The sequence below is a fragment of the Periophthalmus magnuspinnatus genome, chromosome 5 (assembly GCF_009829125.3).
Source record: "Periophthalmus magnuspinnatus isolate fPerMag1 chromosome 5, fPerMag1.2.pri, whole genome shotgun sequence".
Taxonomy (NCBI): Eukaryota; Metazoa; Chordata; class Actinopteri; order Gobiiformes; family Gobiidae; genus Periophthalmus; species Periophthalmus magnuspinnatus.
Genome location: NC_047130.1, coordinates 23340035 through 23366473, shown reverse-complemented (window position 1 = coordinate 23366473; position 26439 = coordinate 23340035). Strand labels below are relative to the sequence as shown.

The window sequence follows — 26439 nt, the reverse complement described above, 5'->3', positions numbered from 1 at the left end:
TCCCATCATGCTTCACAATTGCCTCACAAAAACTATAAAATATTAAAATATTCTAATTAGTTTATTTGTAGTGGTATCTTATTTCCTGTTCTCTGTTGGCCTAGTTAAATTATAAACTATATGCAACCAAGGCTACATTAAAGGTCCTGTATTTCAGTATAACTTTCCTGAAGTTAGACATTTTGTTCCTCCTGTAGCCCTCTCCAGAAATGAGAAATGCCACATTTTCAGTGGTTATTTGATGTTCATTCACCTTCACTACAATTATTCCCATCCATTCAGTGCTCAAATTGCCTTTAGATCAATTCAGAAGCTGTTTGTTTATTTGCACTGTTTTAATGTTTCTTCACTAAACTTTTTTTTTTTTTTTTTTTTTTATTTTACATTAGAGAATGGCACAAACCCATGTTTTAGCCTTATTCAAGAAGGCCAATATTAACAAACGCCTATTCAAAATAACATTAGTGGCACTGAGCAGGTCATGATTCGAGTGGACAGAAGTAGCCCAGCCTTTATAATTATAGCCTTGTTTTAATTTTATATGAGATTTTAAATTTATATTAGTTTTCACGGTTTAATAATTAAAGCAGATGCTGTGGTGCTGATGCTGCGCAGGGCGTGGTGTGACGTCACGCCGGAGCAGAGGAAGAGGGACGCGCGCGGACAGAGGAGAGAGAGAGAGAGCGCGCGCGGGGGATGACTGCATCAAAGGCAACACAAAACAATCATGCCTCGTCTAATTCATCCTCCGATTTCTGTAAAACATAAACGTTGGTGTGGCCATTCACACAGTAACATGCTGCAATAAATGACGAGCCGCCCCGACAAGGTAAATATACGACCATCTTTCTCCTTCCTTTTGCATTGTGCACGCCGCCTGCTCCATCCGTGTTCCACCAGTTTGCTCGGTCTCGTCTTCACGTCTAAAAAAAATGACAGATCACGTTGAAAAGCGACACTAGCATAAAAGGCTTTAGCTCGGTGCATCCTCACGTAAAGAACACCCATCAAATTAGCTAGTTCATCCGACATAGCAACGCACTGAAACATCATTGAGTATTTTGAGGTAACAATGGCATTACTAGACCACCCGGAGAATCCTTTGTGACACATTGGCGCTTCTTCCATAAAATATTTAAAATGGAAACACAGTCGGGAGCGCTGCGGCAGATACAAGCCACGCCGAGTGAGCACATGGCCGCTGCGCACTACGCCACTTGCGCATTGGCTGCAGAGGGCGCTACCTACGTCGTGCTCGTGCTCCTCTTCATCACAGCGGTGTATGAAGACTGCAGTGTCCTCCGGAGAGCACAGCAGCAGCAGCACCACCAGCAGCAGCCTCTCACACCTCAATGCGTCTCCACTCATGACCTTTGAAATGTATCCTGTTAAATTAGCTGCTGATTCTCCATTCATTTTTTTGCAATGCATTAAAAACTATTGACAGTAATCGTTCGTAATCGAAGAGCTGACAAATATCACAGGAAGGATGAAGAGGATTTTATACAAAGTGCTGAGTCCTTGCTCAGTGCCTGTTTAGTCATGGTAGTGTTAGTTAGGTTCACTCAGTATTCCCATGTTCACTCTGATCAAGTTTATAAAAAGGCTCCATGATTTCATTCTAGGGGATTTAATTAAGAATAGGCCTACAGTTAGTGCTCAATAGCTGAGTAATTAGTTATTTCTAATTATTTCTTTCATTCGGGTAATTCTTATCTTGTTTTGTGGTAAATGATCACGGTCATGGTAAATAGTCAAATTTTTATATAGTGCTTTTCCACTTTAAGCCACTCAAAACGCTTTACATCAAGAAACCACTCACCCATTCAAACACACATTCATGCACCAGAGTACACAGACACTGGAGGTTAAGTGTTTTGCCCAAGGACACAACGGTTCAAACATTCATCTGTGGGAGCTGGAATCACTCTACCAGTTACGTTTATGTTGAGAGCGGGATTTAGTTTTAACCTTTCTTTGGTCGTTTTGTTGCGTGATTGTGGATTGATTCCTGCTCAGATCAAGTTCTGTTGTTGTGTCCTTAGGCAAGACACTTCACCCACGTTGCCTAGTATGAATGTGGTGTGTGCATGAGTGGACAGAATAGTAGCTTACCACCACTGAGTGTGGAGTAAATGAATAATGCAGTGTAATGTGATTTGGGTGTCTTGAAAGGCGCTATATAAATCCAATGAATTATTATGATTATTATTAATATTATTATGTTTTTTGTTTTGTCCCACTTCAGTCTTGTCTTCTGTCTTTTATGGTTACTACTACTATTTTCACTACTTAAGATGTTGTAGGTGAAGGTTTATCATCTCTTGTTTGTGTCTCTAGAGCGATGTCATCTCCAGGCATGGGTACGCCCAGTGACCCTCTGTTACAGGCCAGTCCTGGAGGGAGGCTCTCCTCAGCTCAGGACGGTCTGTGGAGGTGCTCACTCCCCAAAACAGCCAGCTTCCCCACCTCCACCACGCGCCCCCTCAGCCACCGCGCCAACAACTTCCAAAGACAACCCAAACGCCAGAAGCTCATCCGGCCATCCCCTCCGCCCCCGCCCAACACCCCCTGCCCCCTGGACCAGCTCGACCTCAATGACCTGCCTCCCCGACGCACTTTCCAGGAGCTGCTCTTTAACGGGTGCATCCTGTTTGGGATAGAGTTCAGTTACGCCATGGAGACGGCCTATGTCACCCCTGTGCTGCTACAGATGGGGCTGCCCGATCAGTTCTACAGTCTGGTTTGGTTCATCAGCCCAATTCTCGGTGAGTGTGTCAGTTGTCAATTGTGTACAAAGTTAAAATCCATCCAATTTTCTTCCGCTTGTCCGGGGCTGGGTCGCGGGGGCAGCAGTCTGAGCAAGGACCCCCAGACTTTCCTCAGCAAGTCCTCTGGCTCCAAGGCCCCCAAGGCGTTCCCAAGCCAGCCGAGAGAAATAGTCCCTCCAGCGTGTCCCGGGTCTTCCCGTGTGACACCTCCCTAAATTGAAATTAACAATTAAAATCAATATTATATCTGGTGAATTGTCAAAATTCCTAATGTGGTTTTATCACAATTAACCTCTCAATATTATATTTATTACATTATTGTGGGGATATTAACAAGAATAAAGGAATTTTGGAATTCTATGTTTTCTCAAGGCCTTGATAAGCCTTTTGTGGATTAATTATTGCAATAACTAATATTTTTGGCTACATGATTAAGTGTGTTCAACTTCATACTTGTAGAGCCTACCTGTTATAATCATCCTTTCTTTTTTGTCTTTCTGTGAAGGTTTTCTTGTTCAGCCGCTCATAGGAGCATGGAGTGATCGGTGTACATCTCGTTTTGGGCGAAGAAGACCTTTTATTTTTGCTCTTGCCATAGGTAAGACTGAGTCATAATATGAAGTTACAACAACAAGCAAATAATGGTGACTGGGTTGGAGGGATGGGCAGACTTTGTGTAGACAAAGACACCAGACTGAGATGGTGTTGCTAGAACCGAAATAGTGAAGAGAGAATAATATGAGTATAAGGATGCCGAGATAAAGCTGGAGATCCCTAGAGGGAGACCAAAGACAAAGAAAGAGCTGGGGACATGTTGGTTGCTGCGTTACCAGATTTTCAGACTGCAAAAGGAGGAAGTATGTATTTAAATCTAACTTGTTCTAAGCCTTTGATTTTTTTAGAGCATGCACAGCTTTAGAATAGCTTTTTGTAGACGTGAAACAGAGGCATCCTCCAAAGTGCAGTCAACGCTAGTGCTGCTTAAATGTCTTTCTGTTATGTTCGATAAAAATACTTAATTATTAGAAGCAGTCTGATTTTGTCATACAGAGTTGTTTTTACAATATGCTTTTTGGTGAAAAACACAAAATGTATTCATTACCAAGAAAAATCGGGTACTCCAGCTCCAACAGTGTGAATGTGGCATGTCTTAAGTTAATTTCACAGTCTGTTTGAAGAGAACAGCACTGTATGAAATTAATCTATAAGGGACTACTTCAGAGATTGGTGTAGATGGATGAGAAACCTGTAAATCTATGGTACATATATCAAATACAACACATCTCACACTCAAATACGACATTTCTAAAAACATTCAGCTCACACACACACTTCCATATCAAATTATTCACACACACGAACACTAATACCAGATCACATGACTGTATAAGGCAAGGCAAGTTTATTAGTATAGCACAATTTCGCACACAAAGTAATTCAAAGTGCTTTACAGAATAAGAAGGACATCAAAATCACACAAATCAAAACATAAAAAAATCACAAATAATCATCATAAAATGAACATTAAAACAGAAGAGTGCAGAATAAAAACCTTTCAGTCATATGCACAGCTAAATAGAACTGTTTGAGCCTGGATTTAAACATTGTGCACCAGCAGGAGGCAGGTCCCTGAAGTCCTCAGATGTTACTGATTTGATGTGGCTGTTAAAGTTCAAGTCTGAGTCCATTAATACCCCTAGTTTTGTAGTCTGATTTGAAGGTTTTAGAGAGAGACTGGAGGTGACACTGACACTTTCTCTATGTTTCTGTGGCCAAAGATGATGACTTCAGTCTTGTCTGAGTTTAGCTGGAGAAGGTTGTTTTGCATCCACACACTGATCTGTTGGATGCAGTGGCAGAGTGAATCCACTGGTCCATATTCCTCTGCTGCAGTGAGACATAGATCTGAGTGTCATCTGCATAGTTGTGGTAGGACACATTATTGCTGTGTATTAACTGGCCTAACGGCAGCATGTAGAGATTGAATAACAGGGGTCCCTGAACCTTGTCTTTAAAGAAAATTGCAAACTAATTGCACTTAGATGTGGAAATTAGTTCTAACGGCAGCGGAGCTGAAGGGTTTGTTAATCTCTTTACTGTTGCAAACAGGACACGAGAGTTGTTATTACAACTTCCAATAATGTCAGAAAAATACTTCTCCCTTCTTCTACATGAACAAAGGACCAAGGCTAAGGACATCCATGCTAAGAACAAGCCGCTCTAGAACTGAGATGGGAAAAAGAGCTTTTGGCTGTTTCGTTTCACAAAAATGGAATACACTTCAAGGACAAGCAAAATTGGATACTTTCATGCCACAATTGCAATTTAAAATGTGCTAACATATTTTTTACGTGTACACACATTTGCATCTCTTTTTAATGTTTTATATGGACTTATATACTTATTTTGGTTGTTTTTGTTTGCATTGTATTTTGAACAGGGCACCCATAAAAAAGAGAGTCCAAGTGCTGTCACTAGGTTCTCCTGTATAAATAAAGATAAAGAAAGAAAAGAAATATGATTGCCTACATCTTCCATCAATGGCTAAAGACATAGTATAAAGGGCATACATAGTATAAGTGCATTATATCAGGGGCTTTAAATAGCCCATGTGAAATGAATGTGGGTGAGCAAGTGTCACGTCACTCACACATATGTCTACATACAGTATGATTTAACTCCCAGATGACATTTTAGAACCATGCGGTCATTGTACCATTAACCCATTATGCTTTTCCTCAAACAAAGAAAGAAGTCTATACAAAGGGACAGTATATAACAGTGGCATTATGTAACCTGATATCTTCCTAATCCCCTTATGTCCACTTGAAAGCTCTGACTGAAACGTTACACTTACTGTTTGCTAATGTACTTTCTTTTGAGTAATACATCAAAGCATGGTCATTACCTCCTACTTTTTATATCAAATTTCCTTTTGTCTTTTCAAGAGAAGCTCAAAAAGAACAAACATATTGAACATTATAAATTGTGTCAGGGACAGGGTGAAACTAGATTATATATTTATCAAGCTACTTGGCATATTTGGTCTCCTTAATATTTTGTCAAAAGGGAGTTCATTGTTTGTAGTGGTGTATAATTTTCTGATGATCAGCAAAGGAACTGCGATGCAACTTGGCTGTGATAAATGACGTGATGCATTGGGTCGTCTGTTGCAGGTGCGCTGGTGGGCCTCACTCTGGTACTGAATGGGCGGGACATTGGGGGTCTTCTGGCTGACACGGCGCTGAACCATAAATGGGGAATCATCCTGACGGTGTGTGGGGTGGTTCTGATGGACTTTAGCGCAGACTCCGCTGATAACCCGAGCCACGCCTACATGATGGACGTGTGTAGCCCAGAAGACCAGGACCGAGGCCTCAATATCCATGCACTACTAGCAGGTACAAGTCTAATGTTACAAAGGCAAGGCTCCTATTTTGATTACTTTATCTTGGTGCCTAGTAGTGCCTAGTTTTTTAAGTAGACCTAATATTTTTAATAAATATTTTTGAATCAATTGCCCTTTTACTGAGTCTGAATCAACTTGCCAGATAAATAAGCCTAGACAAGCTTCCTTAAATTTACTGTTAAAAATAGTCGATCTATTCACCTTATGCCGGAAGTTGCCGTGGGCGCTGCCATCGTCATTCGGATTGTATTGTTTTGCAGGGGCTGCCAATCTTGTCAGCAAATAAGTTCTATACAGATTAGAAATTTGTTTTAAAGCCTCCCAGAGAATCGGTAAAGTGTTGACTCGTTGGTGCACATGAACGTTGAACATTTGACATAGATCAACCTACTTAATATCATATTTTAGCAGCAAAACTTTTCCCAAATTACATTTAAATGAATGGGATTCTCACTTAACTAGAAGTGCCACTACAAAGACAGCGCAATTTAGTCTCATGTACGGCTAAAGTGGAAAGAGTGGAATAAGGTCAATATTATACAGCATAAACACATCAAACATAATCACAGTTTATTTACGCATTTATTTATTACGAAATTGGAAAGAAAAGTCAACCTTTTATGCACCACTAGAGCTGTGTTTTCTACTTTTCTCATTATGCAGTTTGAAGCCTAATTTGTATGATCAGGTGCCACCATATATTCTGTTTTTAGAAAGTAGCAGTATTGTTGTGTATGTAGTTTTGGTGCATGTCTTTAGAAACTTCCCAACACTGTTTATTACTCTGATTCCTTCAGGTCTTGGAGGTGGATTTGGCTATATTGTAGGCGGGATCAACTGGGACCAGACACAGTTTGGGAAGTCGATGGGTGGTCAGCTGCGTGTCATCTACCTGTTCACCAGCATCACCCTTGTGTTCGCCACCACCATGACCCTAATCAGCATACCAGAGCGCCCCCTACCAAAGACCCACACCAATAAGACCTCCAGTAAAAACCACTTAAAAAGTCCCAGTTTCCCTCTACCGCTCTCTCCCCCTGTCCCTCCTGGATCCGCCCCTGGATTTGAGGAAGAGGAAGAAGAAGGCCTATATAGCTATAACTTCTCAAATTCCCATAATTCGGATCCTTTGGCTCATAGCTGCAGTGCCAATGCCCGCCTCTGTGCTGGCCTCACTAGTCCAATTTCACCTCTGAGTCCGCTCACTCCTAAATATGGCAGTTTCATTAGCAGAGACGGCTCGCTAACTGGTATAAATGAGTTTGCGTCATCTTTGGGGACTTCTTACATTGATAGAGTGTTAATAGACTGCTACACTGGACAGCAAACGCCTCAAAACCCTGAGCCAAACTGCACTACTGCACCGCTGCCACCAGGGGACACTCCTCAGCCTGTCCAGTCCATACAGCAAACAGAGGGAGTTTCTATAGGGCAGGGGGAAGAGGACATTGCACCCGCTGTAGAAGCGCAGGAGTCAGAAGGGGTGCAGGGCGATGGGGGAGTGGCGGTCTCAGATGGGACAGGACCACCGGGTGGGGCGGGGGGGCATAGGGGGTCCATCCTGAAGAGACCCCAAAGCCTGGCTCTGATGGAGGAGCCGTGTGCCACTCAGACTGTGGGGCTGGAGAACGGGAGGAGGAGGACTGTCACCTTCAGCCAACAGGTCCGCATCATCTGTGATCTGTGAACCAATGTTTAAACAGATTTTACAACTTAGCATGTATGAGCTCGTGGAAGATCAGACACGTGCTTGTGTCCATGGAGATGTAATTGCTTTGCCTGGAATGTTCTACAGTATGACTTTAAACATATTTATCTCCATGGAAACAAGCAGATGGTGCCTCTAGGCCAAGTTACAAGACAGATCTGTGGAGCGGAGAGCCCACACACAGTGTCAAAGCACATTTTCAAGGTATTTCTTAGCAAGAAATACCCCTGTCAATTAATATTCAGATAGATCGGTTTAATGCCATCAATGATAACGAGGTAGTGGCCACTTCAACAGACAAGTTGCATCGTGCTTATGTTATTTATCTATTACCTCCTGTTTCAACTTTATTCTTGTTGTCTTGGTGATACTTTATCATGATCTTTTCTAGTCTATTTTGTATAGCTCTAGTATAGTCAGATCATCCTAGTTCACACTTGCAAACACACAACATCAAAACAGAGAGTAAACTGGGACTGAACTCTGAACTAAACCAGGAGTAGAACACTATAACAAGTTCAGAAATTAAAAAGTGGAAAACATCTGCTTTAGTACAGAGGAGTTTAATGGATAAATTTTTTTTTTTTTTTTAAAGGTTGCCAATATTTTGCTGAATGGAGTGCGTTATGAAAGTGACCTCAGTGAGAATGTGGAGACTGGAGAGTCCCAAATGTCCATGAAGCTGCTGTGTATAGCCATCTACCGAATGCCTCCTTCTCTACGAAGTTTATGCACTAATCATTTTTTGGGTAATTATACTTTTTATTTGTTATTTACATTTACATAAAAACAGTAAACACTAAATACGTTTGTGTCAGGTTACAGCAAAATTAACCTGTAGTCCCTTTATTTTATCAAGCTACAAAGCCTGATAAAATGTTGTGTATGTCAATAAAATGTAGGCCTATAAATTATGTAGTTTTAATTGTAAGTAGCAACTAGCCCTACTCAAGAATATCAGTCACCCACATCCATGCATTATACATATATAAAATTCATGTTGCTGCATTCATACAAGGCAGTTAAATGTGTAATCACAAATAAAAGTATAAAAGTAGCACAAAATTAAAATTTAAAAGTAGTATAAACCTTAATTACAAACTACAAGATTCATAAAAATTCAAATGTTACAAAAACTCCTTGTGCATTTCTTACATTTCTGAAAGTATATATTGTAGCATTCTGGTGTAAGGGAAAATGCCAAATTTCTTGTGGTTGTTTATTTTCTGAACACAAGGGCTACTGTAACGGCCTACAGTAAACCATGCCAAAACAAGAGCAAAACAACAGCAGTCTCAACTCACTAGAGCCAGTCTCCAAAACCGACAAGTCACTGACGAATAGACCCTTCACATCAACTTGTCGGCATAGCAACCAAGTGTCACATACAAAAGCAGTTACATTAACAACACATAAACCGTTACAAAAACAACAGAAGGCACCAACTCTGAGCTAAACACAAAATATCAGGCCATTACAATGTATTCCCACTGTGTGCAGGCTGGCTGTCCTTTGAGGGCATGCTGCTCTTCTACACTGACTTCATGGGGGAGGTGGTGTTTGAGGGAGACCCCAAAGCCCCTCACGACTCAGAGGAGTACCAGCGCTACAACGCCGGAGTCAGTATGGGCTGCTGGGGCATGTGCATCTATGCATTCAGTGCTGCTTTCTACTCAGGTAAAGAGTACTTTAATTAGTGGTAATGTTATGATAATAATAATCAGGGCTTGGAGTTAACATTACCTATATAGTCAAATACCAATATATTTGAGTCACTATAGTCACTATTGCCTGGGATCACTTTACGAAGATGTGAGTCTGGTCACTGGTGAATTTATATTCACCAGTTTGGTGATATTTTGGAATGGGCGTGATTGGCAAGTGGATCAGCCAATCGTGAAAAACGCATGGTGCTTCTGTATCTGAAATTAAGTAAAGGGTAAAAAAAACTCACAGGGAGGAGAAAAGCGTTGGATTTCTGCAGAATCAATGAGCGAAGACTTAATTTGAGCTGAGATAAATTTGATTTTATTTGTAAATCATAAGTGACCAATGAACTCCTTTGTTTCACATGTGTCAGTGAAAAAAACAAATGTGACTGCACGATCACGTTAGACCGGGCTTGAGACTCAGCGGAGGATGTGTGGACCAGACTGATATGAGTTTGAATAAAAATACACAGCAATATCATTCTGGATTTGCCAGGCAGGTCCCACTAGCCACTTGCACAGGTTATGTTTGCACTTACTTATTTATATCTATCAACGACTTTTAGATCTTTCACTCTTATCAAAAAGTGAAATAAACCATATTTTTTAGATGTCTGGCCTAACATTTTACTACTGCCTTTACTGTTTAGTTCTTCAAAGTACTAGCCATTGTGGTTGGTGTTCCAAAAGGTCATAAAAGACTAAAATGTATAATTAATTTCACAAGCACAACATTGTCCTTACTCTGCACATCAATCACCCACTCACAAACATCACTTTTACAGAGGTAAGAAGGATGAAGCGTCCAACGACACAATAACATAATGAATCTTTCGTTATAAAATGACACTATTAAGCTGTAACAAACAACTTTGAAAAAAAAAAAGGTTAAGTATACTCTCAGTCTGCAGTGGTCAGTATCCATAACAGTGAATGTGTATTGTCAGAGTGATGTACATAGCTTTTGACTACAGATTACATTATGATAGTTTTTATATATATTTTTTTATCCTTGCAGCCATATTGGAGAAGCTGGAGGAGCGTTTTTCTCTGCGCACTCTGTATTTCTTTGCCTACCTGGCGTTCGGGTTGGGCACGGGCCTGGCCACTCTTTCCAATAACCTGTATGTGGTGCTGTCCCTGTGCGTCACCTATGGAGTGCTCTTCTCCTCTCTATGCACACTGCCTTACTCTCTGCTCTGCGAGTACTACCAGAGTCCTCAGGTCAGTACACATGGGGGGATGACTAACCACTATATTTTGTCATTGATTAAATTCAGTGCTCCTTGTTTATACTTGGCCTGTCACGATTAATACTATATCAACTTTTTGATGCTTTTCTGTCCTGTGATTAGCTTTGAGCTGAAGAGAGTTGAATGAATAATTTCTATGATTCATTATAGATACAAACTAACTACATAAGCACTTAATTCTGCTATTTATTTATTTATTGTGTTTGTTTTACCATATTGTACATTTAGAATAGTTTTGGGAGAACAACCCTGCTGTGAGTTTTTTTGTGTCAGTGGCATAATTTAGTTTCAATATATTGTGATTTATCATCTGTATTTTCTTTAATAATATATCTCAATTCAACATTTTTATCGTGACAGGCCTATTAGATAAGATATGATAAAATATATATATATTTGTCCCATTCTCACAATGAGAAAATTTCACATTTAAATTGTTCCATTTCACCGTTCAAATCTACATGAAGAGGTAAAGCCTAAAATGTTTACGTGTGTCATCTTTACCTGAGCACTGAGCTCCATCTTGTCAAACTTAAGCTGCTTCATCAGGCACTCCTGGTGAACTAATGGTGTGGCAGTACTGCCGTCTGAGCAGTTTCTACTGTGCTGACAAACACAAGGCACAGCACATAGTCTGTGCTGCTTCACAGAATAACAACACATAAATCAGACCTCCAAAACATTTGAGAAGCACTCTACATGCGCACATTTTGCCTGTTTTTTGTAGTTAGAATGTAAAGGCAGCCTCTCCTGTGAAGATGAGAATGTTACCTATTACCTAAGAAACACACAATATTTCATCTCTTCCTTCTTTCTGTGACAGTTTTGTGGCTCATCGGAGGAGGGCACCAGGCGTGGGATGGGAGTGGACATCTCCTTGCTGAGCTGCCAGTACTTCCTGGCTCAGATCCTGGTGTCTGTGGCCATGGGCCCGCTGACCTCACTGGTGGGCGGGGCTCAGGGTGTCATGTACTTTTCCAGCCTGATGTCGTTCGTGGGCTGCGTGTACTCCTCCCTCTGCGTGGTGTACCAGCTGCCCCCCCCTGAGGGTGAGCCCCCCGACAGCGAGACCCAGCCACTGTTGGTGCACATTTAGCAAACGCATCGCTAAGTAGTTTTAAAGACACTCACGTCACATAGCATAGATAGCACTGACACGCCGTACATCCTGCCGCACACTGTACAGCACGGTAGTGATAGTAAAAGGTCCAATTCACCAAATGACAAGGCTCTCCTCGGAGCAGGACAGACAGACAGACATTGGCCGCTGCTCTGTGTCTCCAGTGTGTTCTTACAGTGTGTGAGCCCTTCATTTTCCCAACTGTGTAGATGTGAATGGAGATTAGGGCTATTCCATAAACGCGATCATAAAAGTATGGTGTGCTCTTAGAGGTGATGTCAGGAGGTAAAATACTGAAATCTTTGGGCTGTAGCCGTTCTAAAGCGCATTGTTGAGATTAAGGCATCAGTAAAGCATTGTGAAATATTCCTTTGGTCATCAATGAAAGACTGTGTTATTGCCTATAACTTTTAGTAAAAAACTAAATCCATATACTTGCTATACTTGTGCAAATGTTTTTTGTTTATAATTACATAGCGATAATGATGATCAGTAATTAACCTGGCTTATCCCACTGATTTAACTTGACACTGACAAGCATTTTGATAAATCTGGTGCAGCCATCTTTTTAATGTATCTGCACACTGTCCTTCAAATAAATAAATAAATAAATAAATTTGTTTTATGGAATAGCCCTCAGAGGTATATGAGGGTGTGTGTGTGAAAATAAGTTTAAGTTGTTCAATTTTTGTCATCATTTTATCTTGCTTGTTTGAACTCACCATCCATAGTCACATACATACATGTATATGCATGAAGTTGTAATGTAAGCAGTTTGTTTTGTTTTGGTCCTGTGGCCAAAGTAATGTCTAGCTGCCTGTTTCACTGAGTTAGCGGATTAGTAGAATTGGCAAAAGCATAGTCTACTTGATTTCAAACTATGATCTGGCTAGTAGCTATTTTGAATTGCACTGCACTTCACAACCTAACATAAAACATGACTCTCAAGCTATAGCCACCCGGTGATCTAGTTATTTTGGGGTTATCCATTGATCAGGCATAACATGATGAGCTCTAATCAGAGGTTGGTAGTAGTACTGAGTTACAGGTACAGTAATTGTGAGCTATTTCACTCCCATTTGAGTCAATGTTTACCTATTTTCCCACTATGAGTAGCCCAAGTAATAAAGGCTTCACTGTGCTTGTTTCACATTATGTAAAGATTTGGAAGTTTGTACTTCACCTTACCAAAAGATAATACTATAAAGATAGTAGACTATATTCATTTAAAGTCCTACTACAACATTACCCAGTTTTATCTGTGAATTTAAAGTTACACTACTTAACTTTTCCAGTTGGGGGTCTGCCACATGCTTACTATGACATTACAGTAATCTATTCATTTAGTGTTAATTCCTACAATGATACATGCATGTATTTTTACTATAAGCAGGGTCACCTCCACAAATCTGATTTGTAACTTTGTCTGGTGTTGGCAGCTGCTTGCCTCTGCGGAGACAGCATTTTAATGCTATACTGTGGAACATTCCACAAGTTAGTGCAGCTTTAAATGATCCATAAAACATATGTTACTCAGCACATAAGACGTTTTATGACCAAATACTTTTTACTATTACAAGAGAAATCTTTCTATTCTTTCATTAGCCTACTTTTTACGTGAACTTCAGTACCACAACTACCCACCTCAACTATAATCATGTTATACCTGGTTGGTGTACATTTGGATTTCAAAATCAATCAAATGCAAACTTAACAAGAGAAGCTGTCTACATTATACCCTATGTTAAATCCACAACACATATAAACACTGTAGGCTACTGGTGGCACATTCAGCCTGGGCCCTCACCACAGACTTGGAAAGCCCTGTGCGCTGTCACCTGCCCCCTGCTAGCGTACATTTGTAATCACAGTCATTCTTGTCATTATCAGGAAGAGGAGAAGTTGAAACTGGGGTCTGATTCAGCGTTCAAAACACAAGAAGACGAGACGGCTGGTGAACTATGGACAGCTACAAAACTGTGGGGGTTTCAAAACAGCCAGCACATATTTTCTGTCATCATCAGGGCGCATGCAAGTAGTCGGCTTCTCCAAAACAACACTCAGTTTACAGATTTATTTTTATATATTATTTATCAAATTGCCATCTTTTGTTGTGCTAATTCAGTAAAAAATAAATCTGACTTTCTTTGTCAGGGCTTGAATAGAGAATAATTTTGTATTTTGTGAGCGACCTCTACTGGTTGGGACTGGAATAATATTTATGATAATTGCTGCATCAGCCGAATGTCGATAATTGCCTAAATGGATTTGAAGCCTTTGGAGCACTTGAGTGCACGAGCTGCTCATGTTTCTGAGGAAACTGTGACTGTACGGATCATGCTGTTGCAGCTTGCTTAATTAAAATGTGTTCTAATTGTATCACTTATATTGCTCAATATTAGCAGTGTTATTGTACAATACCATTTCATAAGACTCAGTTAAAATGACTTTTGCCTATTCTGTCTCCTGTCATTATTGTGCTATCAAGGAAAGCACCTTTTTCATCTTTCCACATGAAATTCTATAATTCTTAATCTTCACAAACACAATGGATCCACTAATTGCTAAAAAAAGAACAAAAAAAACAACAACAAAAAAACCCCAGACAAAAACATTGATAATGGAGCAGTGTAAATTCATAAAAAAGTGGAAAAACCTATATTGACTTAATTTGGCATCTACACCTGCACATGAACCATGGGATATCTCACAATGTTCTGTTCTCTCCATGAAGTGACCATCAATCTGAGCAGAACACCTTGTACTTGATGTGCCACGATACTATGACCTTGATTTTGATATAATACTGAGACCTTGAATGCACCTTCAGTTACTGCAGTTCCTCAAAGTCACCACACGGTGGAGGCATAAGACAGTTAGAAATCAATGCATGTCATAAGAGCCTCCTTCGTCATTATTGAGATTAGTCCTTTCTTCATTTTCCAGTGAAGAAAATCTAGGTCAGATGACATCTTTTCTTTTAAACTGCCTCAGGAGGGTGTATACTAAAAGCTACCAGACACAGAATACTTAAAAAGACAATTTATTTTTTCAGAATATACAAAGCAGTGGCTGAAGTAACCGAATGTCATTCTGTTTTTTCTCTTTTTTGTAAAGGCAGTCTGGGATACAGAACTGGGCTCCACAGCCATAACATAAACTTGTCGAAACAAAAACATAGTAAAACAAAATATAAATGGTACAAACTCGCATGGAATGCACACAGAACAAATCACCAAAGCAGTAAGATTTAAGAGGGGTTAATGAACGAAGTGAAATCCTGCTAGTACTGGGTCAACACAACAAGACCCATTATTCATCTATTATGTTAACAAGGCAAGAATCTACTAGCAGATTGACACAAAACACCAACTAAGAATATTACCCCCTGCTTAAAACTTATCTTTGGTCTGTACATGAAAGATCAACATGAGCCGTAAAGGAGGATGGCAGCTGCCGGTGTATTTAATGTGGATCCTCTGGTCAGCGCGGACATAGAGACTGTGCTCCTAATAAGAAAACCTAAAAGAAGAAAACTCCTCTCTTGTTGTGGCCCTGGTTTTAGCACAAGTAAGAAAGAAAGCTTGTTTTAAAGACCAATAAATAACATTTCATAAAAAAGGAGATTAGGCCACTACATGTTTTTCAGGACTCCAGTGCATTGTGTGAGCGTGGGAGTGAAATAAAACTACAAAATAAAAAGGAAATCTCTCTCAGACAAAGCACAAGCTCTATAGGACGATGACCAGGCTGGTAGAACGATGCTGCAGAAAACCAAGAAGTCGTAGAATAAGGCCACATGAACTAAGTCTAGGCCTCAACCTCAGCCTCTTTAGAGTCTCCATTCTCATCTGTCTTCTGTTTTTTTGTATCCTCTTTCTCCTGAAAAATAAAAATATATTTGCATCAGTACAATGTTATGATAGAGACATGTGTATTATAATGTATGTGTGATATATATCTCAATTCAAAGTAGCATTGTTGCCATAGCAATAGTAATTAACAAATGAAAAACTAAATATTATATCTTTTGAATGGTCAAAAGTCCTGAAAATGTAAGCTTGAAATAAGACATTAAAACCCAGGAATACATTTCATTACAAATCAAAATATATAAAGTGCGTTACATGATAAAAATAAAACTTAAGTTATGTTTTCTTCGGTTCTAGTTCTTGTTCTCATTTACTGACGCATGCCTGTTTGCCATAAAAAAGTGTTAAGCCCAACCTCCTCATCCTCTGCTGCACGCTTCACTGGCTGTGCGTCGGTTTCCTCAGCAGGGGGCGCCTCCTCTCCATTTCCTACATGAGAAAAAAAAAAAAGAAAAGACTTAACCACCATGTTCAGACCAATTCAAAGTGAACAGTTACTCTTTTTTCAAATCCAACACAAAGTACAAATCGCCAAAAGATTAAAATTAGCATCCTAAATATGAATAAATCAGATTCATAGAGAGAAACTGTTAAAACAAAAAGTACCTTCTCCATTTTTGTGTTCCTCCTCCTCCTCAGTTTCCTTTACTTTGTCACTGTGGTCAGCACCGTTCTGCAAAACAAAGAGGTAATGGTGCTTTAATCTGACTATACATGGACTGGGTTGCGGTGTACTAGGTCAAAACGAGCTGAAATCAGTTTAGTTTATAAGTTTAAGAGTCTTGTTTAGACGTTTGCAAATGCGTGTCTTTCCCCATAGACTACAAAAACAAGGCTGATGCAGGAAACCACGATCTTAAAATTCCAAACGAAGAGATATCCAAAGTGTAGTTAGCCGTAACATCTGTGCCGTTTCACAACCCAAACAAAGCGCATTGTGGAGACGGAGAGAGGGGAGAGAAGGGGGGAGGCGAGAGGAGGCAGCAGCAGCAGCAGCAGCGACACCTGCATGATGAGGACTGGAAAGACAAAAGGCCACGAGGCTCCGGGGAGAGGGGCCGAGATCTGGCGGCTGAGGGTACACTCACTGTGCCATTGGCAGGTGCGTCACCAGTCTCCGTCTTCTCCGCTTCAACTTCTTTCTTCTCTTTCAGATCCTAGACAAGAAAACAAAATGGGTTTAATTGATGATGAATCGAGCGGCAACAATCTTGAGTAGTTATTCCTTATAGAAGTGGTGGTTGGGTACAAAAGAAACCAAAAATAAATGAAAGATTTGTAGACATTTTCCATAAAAAGTGTGCGCTCTAGAAGCCTCCATCCAAACCCGACTTGCCTCGCCGCTGCTTCCCGCCCACAATCACTCTCCAGCGGTAGGTTACCTTACCATTACCCGCTTTGTCTCTCGATCCAGACTAATTTGGCTAAACACAGGTCGTAAAAATGCCCCCCAGTTACATTTTTACACAAGATTAAACTAAGAGCGACGCAATACACAACCACAGAGACAATTCTTCATTTTTTTCCACACGGCTGACGGAGTAGTTTTTTACATATCACGGCTCAAATTTGCATAAAATACTGAAGGTGTACCGCTGATAACCAACCACGCCATTTAACACGAAGGTAGCCAAATTATTAGCACATTTCCAATTACTTCAGAAAGTTCCCAAAATCTTTTAACACGACGATTCCTTCAAAAATGAGTGAATGAAACGCACCTTGGCTGTCACCTCGGTGGTCGCGGTCGTGTCAACTGCAGCATCAGCCATTGTTAAATTTCCAAATAATTATATTCCTTTTCGGAAAATGTTAAAGGTTTGATTGCGCTCCGGCTTTGTGCAGACAGTCCAAAGACGCTGGGAGAGGAATGATGTCTGCCCCTCACCGCTTTTCTCGAGCTCGTTGAAAATGCACTCTCGTTGGATACAAAGGGCAGACTCGGCACGCTATTGGTCAGTCTCCGCAAGCCCGAGACGCTATTGGTTGCCGCTCACGCCAATCGTTACGCGTGATCCCGCCCACCGTGCAGGTCCGCGCTGATTGGTCAGTTGTTTTTAAAGCGCTGTACTCCAAGCTGCAAGTCTTTTTCCTCCCCATCACTGATCACTTCTGTTTTCCGTGTGCTTTTTAACCTAAATGTTGAACAATGGACCTTAGTGGCTGCTTAAAGCTAAAGTCGTAAGTATATTTCGAGCAAACGTTAAGGTAAAACGTAATGTTACAATATCAGATTTTTTTGGGCGCCATCTTTTTTGTGTTTGCTTTCTTTCTCGTAAGGGATTCGGTGTCAGATTACAAGCAAAAAACAGCAAAGTGACGATCTGAAAGCCACATAGCCACACCTCCTTCTAAATTTAACTTTCACAAAATGTGCTCTAAAGTCAAGTCTGTGTCTGTGTTCCCACCTCTCTATGTCGGTAAGTGCCACTGTAAAATGAAAGCAAACTTTTCCGTGGTGTTGTATGAAGCACAAAGCCCGTTTGTCCGGAGGCTTGATTAATGATTACAACACTGACATTAATAAGTCTAAATGGCATCCTTACACACAACCGACAATTATATTACTGTAAGGCTCTTAAGTCACACGCTGTCATCTTCATAAATAAGCTTTCTTTAATCCAAAATAAAAAGTTAAAATACAGTAACACGTCTAAACAATGAAATACTGCAAGAATAAGAAGATGCATTTGCAAAAACAGCATTTGCATAAAAAAAACAATATCTCTGACAGTTATAAAAATCATACTTGAAAGGTTACTGCAATAACTGTCTTTATTCTGACCAATCTACACTAATGAATCAAACCAGAATCAGAATGAGAAGACTTTTATTGCCATTGTCAGTGAAAACAACTTCACAAACTGAACTTTCTTCGGTGCAACATAAAGCACTGAATAATAATAATAATAATATATAAAAAAGGGCATGCATAAAGTTAAAAAAGATATGCTTAAAAATAAAATAGTCATAGAGGTAGATATATACAACAACATCAGAACAACAGTGCAAACATGACTCATAAACCGCAATCAATTTCACAGTTTGATCAATTTCAAATCCACAAATTTAACCCCAATGTTACCAGGCTAACTATTTATACAGACAAGGGATTACTAAAAAGGTTACCATCGTAAAATGCTGTAAAACTTGGGTCAACAACAGGTCTGCCTTGAGTTCAAAACTTTCACTTTGAGCTGGAACGTTGTTGTTTATGAGTCATTCTACTGTTAAACCAGAGGAAACGCAGCTGTGGGGCCCCGAGTTTGATCATGTCTTCCCTCCTCTCGTTACAACCACAACGTTTCTGTATTGTCGATTACTTTATTACCCAAAATATACATTCGGAGTCCTCATGTAACCCTGAAGAATCCTCAAATGCCACACCTGCAACTGTTTTTAGATCCACACCCGCTCAACGCCCATTCTAATAAAACATTGACCATTTATGATAATTGTTGAACTGAGCTAGCCTCAACATTGCGCTTGGGTTTTACTACTAGACAGTCATAGTCATGGCGTTGTTTTTGACTTTCCGCTTGTTCAAACATGTCAGTGGTGGATATCTTGACACAACTATTTCGTCAACCCCTAATTTAATCTAATATGTGCCTCCTGTGACATACTTTGGCCACAGTATTTTTGCCACGTCAGTAATCAAAGCCAAAAAGCATGAAAGACCTATCAAGACAGGTTTTTAATCACATTGAATTTAAATCATCTTATAATTTTGAAGCCTGTAATTAACTTTTAGGTGATTAAGGTTGGAGCCATTGCTTTCCAAGACATTCAAAGTCAATTATATTCCGCATTTTAAATTGTCTGTAATTCTGAACATGAATAAAGGTGCGTAGTGTGTAGGGAAGAAGGTCAAAACTAAACCAATTTGTTGATGTGTAAAACAAATGTGATTGGAATATAATTTACTTTTTATTTTGTTTTGTTTTAGAAAATTTGATCCAGAGAAGCAAACATCCTCAGTGTTTTGGCCCTAATGTGCAGACACCAGCCTCCATCCTTAGCAGAGCAGCAGAAGGCATTACTCACGGTTTTCTGTAAGTGGAAAATGGGAGCAACTTGAGAGAGGGAGGGAAAGAGTGAGGGAGTGAGGGAGAGGCAGGGAGGGAGAGAAGGAGAGGCAGGGAGGGAGAGAGAAGGAGGAAGGGCGAGAGGGAGAGGCAGGGAGGGAGGGAGAGGCAGGGAGGGAGGGAGGGAGGGAGAGTAGAGGAGTGCTCGTGAGATCATTTCCTGTCACTTTTTTTCTCCTTATTTGTGTTTAACTGCTGCATGTAGTGGTCTGCTGCTCTACAAACCTTGTTCCTAAAAAGTTGAGGCACTGTGAAAGTAAATAAATAAAAGAACGTACTAGCAAATCTCCAGGCAAATGTTATTCCGAATATGACATGTATAACCTTTACTTCAAAATTAATAAAAGCTAAAGTATTGTTCCAACAAGCATAATTCATTTTTCATCTGATTGGTTCCACAGGCACGTTGTACAATGATGTATTGAGTCTTGAGTCCTAAATGTATTGCATTGTGGTCCATTAGGCCGTTGATAACACCATATTTTACAATACAACTTTCCCTGGAAAAAACTGTTCAAAATAGAACTTCCATTTGGTAAAATTTAGCCAAATGTAAACCTAATGATTGCTGTTTCATGGCTCAATAAACTTGCTTTGTATAACACACTACAAAACACTACATCTATTTTATTTGCATTTTACCATGTCCCAACTATTTTTGTAGTTTGGTTAGTATCTTTATCTTTATTTGCCTTTTTTCTATATATGTTGTAGGTGACTGAGGTGAACCAAACTGTTGCAACAAATAGGACTATAAACATTTACTTAGCGATAGGCGAAAGCAATAATCTTTGTGTGACAAAACTGCCACATTTTTACCACTCTTTCCACACGCAAGAAGTGGAAAGCTGCTTTATGCATTGAGACTTATGAGGCCACAGAAAGCATTACTGTAGCACTATAAAGGGTCCTTTGTATGAGGTTAGAACTAGTGGGTTTGTATGGGTTTACATAGCTAGCACTGAGCAACGGGCAGTCCACTATTTGTTTATACATGTACTGTACATTAAAATAACATGAACTTACTCCCTGTTCAGCTTTTTAGGAATTTGATGCGGCCTATAAGTTCACATGTTGAATACGCTGAATTTATAGCAGAGCAATAATGTTTACAGTGTAATTACAAGGCATGCTTCTATGGGGTGTTTTTGGCTTCCTGGTTGTAACGTTTATGGTTGTCAAAATATACCCCAGGATAATACTCACAGAAGCCTGTCCTTAGATGTTTTTGACGCTTAATTAAACAAACATAAAAGCGTTTTGTACGCAGCACTTGGACCGTGTATCAGCCATGAAATCTGCATGTTGCCTTAATGTTGTGTCATTGTGTTCGGACTCTTTGACAGCGTGCAGAATGTATCATTGTGAATATAAAAATAAAAGTAGTAGTAGATAGCTAATAATTAATTGAGATATCACAGAAGTATTTGATACTACTACTACTACTAATACTACTACTACTAATAATAATACATTTTATTCATATAGTGCTTTTCAGGGCACTCAAAGGTGCTTTACAGAACAAATATCAAAAGAGCAATAAACAAATAATACAGGAAAGATGGATGAGATAAAAAAAAAAAACAACAGCAAATCACATAGAGAAGAAAGCTAAACACTAAAAGTTATTCTAAAAAGATGGCTCTTGAGATTTTTCTTGAAGGTGAGGAGGTACTCTTACTGTACAGTTACTGTGAGTTCCAGGAGGTGGGGATAGTGATTAAGAGGGCTCTGTATCCCCAGAGCTTGGTCGTGCAGGGGAGGGACTGGAGGTCAGTGTCTGAGGAGCGCTGGGAGCGAAGTGGAGAGCGGGTCTGAGAGGTTGGAGGGGGCCAGGTTGTGGAGGCCTTTGAAGGTGATGAGGAGGACTTTGAAGTCGATGCGCTGAGGGATGGGGAGCATATTGTTTCACAATTTTAGCTGAAATTGATACCTTTAATTTGTTTTAAAAACATGTTTTAAGGATATTTGGCAAAACAAATCCATGTAAGGCCTCTACTTTGACAATGTTTAAATTCAGGCTTATAATGGTTCTGTTTAGCTGTGCATATGACTCAAAGTTTTTTATTCTACACTCTTTTAATGTTCAATTTATGATGGTTATTTATGTTTTGAGTAGTTTGTATTGTGATTGTCTTTCTTTCTTTCTTATTCTTTAAAGTATTTTGAATTACCTTGTGTACAAATTGTGCTGTACAAATAAACTTGCCTTGCCTTGTGTAAATAAATTGTGATTCATTTGTTCATTTTAATTTGACTTGTAGATTTGAGATTATTGGCGCCCTCATAGAAATATTTGGCACATACTCCACTATTATTCTGCAAAACAATGAAGTGGGCACATTTTCATTTATTTAAAGAAATGTTTTAGGAAATTTGGCCAAAGCAAAAAAAAAAAAAAAAGCATGTGAGGATTGTTTGGTGGTGATTGCAATGCCTTTGTTTTTCTTCTTTGTTATTAATTCTATTTTTAGGGAGACTGGCGTTGGGCAGTGGCTAATAAACTCCCCTTGCCCCTAAGGATATAAACTGTTATCTGCTGCACCTTCGTTTCCCCTTCACTTCTCGGGGACAAAGGACTGACCTGACTTGTGGAATGCCGGGGCCCATCAAAGAGCAGAGGTCGGGATTATGCGGGGGAGGGGTCCCCATAATTGGAGAAAATAGTTTGGGACTAACTAACTCCTTTTGTTTTGAACAGCAGTGTCCTCCTTGGTCCAACTGGCTTTGTGTGGGTCTCAGGGGGCCCTGCCAGCTCCAGGGACAACACTAGATTGACTTCTCCTCAGGACGCTGTCGACTTACACTGTACCATCATTACTGCAGGAGTGATGAGTGTGTTTAAGGTCAGTACGGATAGATAAGTTACAATAATATGTCCCCCTCCCGCACACACACTTGCACATACATTTCAGTCACGGTAACAATCTGGAAACGCATATTTTTCACCAGTTATTACAATCCCATATTAAACAAGTACAAGCATGTTTACGATAATAAATACAAAATTAAACAAAATGGCTAAAACGAAGAAAAAAAAAAAACTGCAACAACTCTTCAAGATGATATGATCTGATGTACAGAGAGTTGAAATGGTGTCTCGTTCATAAACAATGCTATCTTTTACTGGCAACAGCTGTCTAGTTTTAGACAGAGGTGTAATTGTGTGAACCTTCCTATATGAATCATGGCATATATTGCACTTAACACAAAGAGCTTATAGATGAGGTTCTGCAAATGCATTGTTTAAAAAGCTCTGATGGTCTTCTGTTGAGTAGAACATGATTATTTTATTAATGACTATTGTGTATTCAAATGGAATTTAATTAGACTTGTGAAATTTAAAAATACTAAAGAGTTGAAAGCACAATAAACTATTCCTAGTAGTCTTGGCTAATTTGAAGGTTGGAACATGATTGCTAGAAGGCAGGTGTTTTGCCTTTATTGGCTCAGAAGTCAATTTTACAAGGCAACAGAAACAGTGTAACGATCAATTAAACCTTTGCTTGTAAGATTTGCCAGCAACTGTTGAATAGGTGCAATGTATTTATATAAAAAAAACAAACATCCACACTATGATTCTGATACCACGATGATTTCTGTCCTGTGAATGTGTCTTTTTTAGTATCAATACCTGCTCAAATGAGTATCTAATCTCGATACTAGTTTTAATATCAATTCGTATCAGTTTTTTGATACTTTTGACAACCCTACTACCATCCTAATCTGCTAAATTTTTCATGCCTGAAATCTGTAAACACACATTACATAATCGGGAGCCTCTGTGACTCTGTGCCAAGAGCTGTAGAAATCCTGGACTCTTTATGTTTGTGGTTCTTGAGTGATGTGTGGATTACTGAGGCGCTGCTTTGAGGATTTAGAGACTCTAGGTGATGCTTCAAAAACTGCAGGGGGCAAACTGAGTGCCAGGACGTGAAGGTGTCATTTGATATTTGGTTGTGAAATTGTGTTCGCCTGTAGGCCTTTAGTGGTTTAGACAGTTAATCTGAGTCTTAGTTGACTAAAGTTACTTCTCTAATTATTTCATTGAGGTTGTACAAGGTTATATTATATTAGACTTCTCTCCAGTGTTGGGAATTAGTGTGATCTGGAGTTGGAGATACGACTACTTGTGAGCAAGTCCTTCCCTTTTTATCTAATGATTAACAAGACAATTTCCTGTTTCTCCTGATTCAAATTGGCTTGAAATTTCTTCCTGTGCGCTAGCGCGTTAATTGGTGTGACAAGAATTACTTTTATTAGCGCTGTACTGTACTGAAAATTTGTCATCATGGCTACATTGGATTTCAGTTGCAGTCCTGATAATACATGATTCTCTGTGTAAAAACAAGAAAATATGGGGGGTATTCTTATTTTTTGTTGCTGTAAGCTTAGATTTATTTCATTATAACCTTTATATTCACCTTATCCAGTTGCCGTGGACACCATCATCATTCGGGTTGAGTTGTTGTAATTGTTGACTTGTTTGTGCTCATGAACATAGAACATTTTACACAAATCAACCTACTTCGTGTATTTTAGCTTTAAAACATTTCCCAAATTCTCCTGTTAAATGAATGGGATTCCCACTTAACCAGAAGTGCCACCACAAAGAAAGCGCTGTTTAGTCTCATTTACAGCAAAAGTGGGCAGGGTGGAATAAGGTCAATACGGGTAAGTCCTCAGCATAAGACATAAGAAAATTTCTTCCTTAGTGCCCCGCATTTTTTCTGTATTTTATGGTTAGTCCTGTTCTGACCCAAAATACCGTAACATATTTAAGTGATAAAACAGGAGCCAAGAGTCACGGGTACAGCTCTAATCCTTTTATTTAGCATTTTTCTTTTAGTTACTTCTTTCAGTTGGTCTCTCTTGCCTAAGAATCGATAAAAATGGCTACCAATCATCTTAACATAAATTAATCTGTTTTTAAATCTTGACAGTTGCAAGAAATTCTTTATTGATAATTCAGATTTGACCTCATTCAGTTGTTGCGACAGTGGATTAAACTGCATAAGCCTTACCTTTTCCTTGCCTATCCCATGTTATTCCATTGCTGTTACATGGCAGTGGTGAGGGGAAAACATGGTTCATTTCTGTGTGGAGTAGTGTCTGATTGCAGTGGGCGGTGCTTGAGTCCATTATGGATAAAAATACATCAACAGCACTTTGGCCTCTCAGATGGGAAAATAATACTTCATATCCAGACAGCAGCAAACATGGATAATACACCAGTCACTGTGTTAGCTTAACATGGATAAACTTTATTGATCCAGTGAGGAGGGAAACTACTTAGACAAATTCGTTGCCCCATTACTGCAATTTAGAAACAAGGTACAAGTTGTATATCACTCTGAAACCTATGAATTCTTTTTACCAGTTGCCATAGCAATTAAGAATGCAAAACAAAATATTATAGCTTTTGAATAGTCAAACTTCCAAAAAATATTGCCTTTAATAAAGCTGAAACTCATGAGCAGTTATTATAATCTCCTTCATTTTCACATATTTTATTCAAAAAAGCCAATATACAAGATTCATGGGTAGTTGTTTTGTTATAAAGTTTTTAATTTTTAATTTTTGGAAACCTTGATGCATTAAATTGGTTTAACCTGTGAGTAAGAGAAGAGGTAGTCTTCTTTTTTTTAGGTATTGCAGAAGCATTATTTGATAGCTTGAAGTCAACATTGTGTCAAAATCTATAAGCATTTATGCATTTTATGGAGCCTTTTACGTTTTACATTTTGAATCATAATAACACCGATTGACCTATCAAGATTATCTTCTGTTGCTTCCTCTTCACTGGCCTAGTTTAGCACCTTGTTCCTTTTACCTCGAAGCTCCGCCCCCAGATTGTGAGAGAAAAGTGGAATTTTCCAGTCATTGCTGCGGCTGCTCAAGTCTCGCTCCTCCTCTTGCTTCCCAGTTTTCCCGCCTTCCACTCTCCCACTCTCCCTCTCTTTCTCTTTATCTGATCATTCCTGCTTAATGTTTAGCTCAAGGCCCTCTGCTGCTCAAAGATATACAGCCCATTGACTACAGTTCAATCAATAAGATCTCTTCTTCAGTGAAGTCCTTGTTGTGACTTGCAATGTATATATTTTTTTGTTTCTTTAGATTTGATGAGGTGTAACTGACCTGAAATTATCTGGCTAGAAACTCAGTTTGTTTTGTTTTACAGTATGATGAGATGGTACAGCTCTCAAAAATGAATGAATAATAGCAGATACACTTGAAATTTTAATTGACTAATAATGTAATTGCCTATATTTACCCAAGTTTGTCTATTTCATTTGCTTTGTTTATTTCTTCTTTCAATAATTAATTACATGACTGCTACTACTACAAACCACAGCACTGGCTCATGCTTAGACCACTATTCTGAATATGTGCTGACAAATTAGGTTTAATTAATTGGACAGTGTTGATTGAAAGCCCATTTGGATAACTACTTAACAAGCTCTTGTCAATGGCTTATTTACATCCGTTTGTTAAGATGAATGGGAGGA

At 39.4% G+C, this 26439-nt stretch overlaps 2 protein-coding genes across 4 annotated transcripts in view; one reads left to right on the top strand and one right to left on the bottom strand.

The window, feature by feature from the left end:
• Positions 1-687: 687 nt before the first annotated feature.
• slc45a1 (solute carrier family 45 member 1) lies at positions 688-14337 on the top strand. Of its 2 annotated transcripts, XM_033967417.2 has the most exons (10): positions 694-829; positions 2341-2768; positions 3277-3369; positions 5948-6172; positions 6978-7843; positions 8484-8637; positions 9389-9565; positions 10616-10821; positions 11674-11899; positions 13861-14337. In XM_033967417.2, the coding sequence occupies exons 2-10, from the start codon at positions 2345-2347 to the stop codon at positions 13887-13889; spliced, it is 2400 nt and encodes a 799-aa protein (XP_033823308.1). In that variant the 5' UTR covers positions 694-829; positions 2341-2344; the 3' UTR covers positions 13890-14337. The 2 variants fall into 2 exon arrangements, with proteins under 2 accessions (XP_033823307.1, XP_033823308.1); XM_033967416.2 differs by lacking the exon at positions 13861-14337 and having other exon boundaries at positions 688-829; positions 11674-12419.
• Positions 14338-14997: 660 nt separating this feature from the next.
• The window catches only part of si:ch211-222l21.1 (prothymosin alpha), an 81963-nt gene continuing 70521 nt past the window's right edge, over positions 14998-26439 (bottom strand). The window contains exons 2-6 of one of the 2 annotated variants that reach the window (XM_055221678.1): positions 17564-17654; positions 16931-16999; positions 16449-16515; positions 16198-16271; positions 14998-15852 (exon numbers count right to left, since the gene is read on the bottom strand). In XM_055221678.1, coding sequence (XP_055077653.1) covers positions 15781-15852; positions 16198-16271; positions 16449-16515; positions 16931-16999; positions 17564-17614 — 333 coding nt within the window. In that variant the 5' untranslated portion in view covers positions 17615-17654 and the 3' untranslated portion in view covers positions 14998-15780. Of the gene's footprint in view, positions 15853-16197; positions 16272-16448; positions 16516-16930; positions 17000-17563; positions 17745-26439 lie in introns of those variants that run through there. The other variant, XM_033966602.2, reaches the window with a different exon arrangement.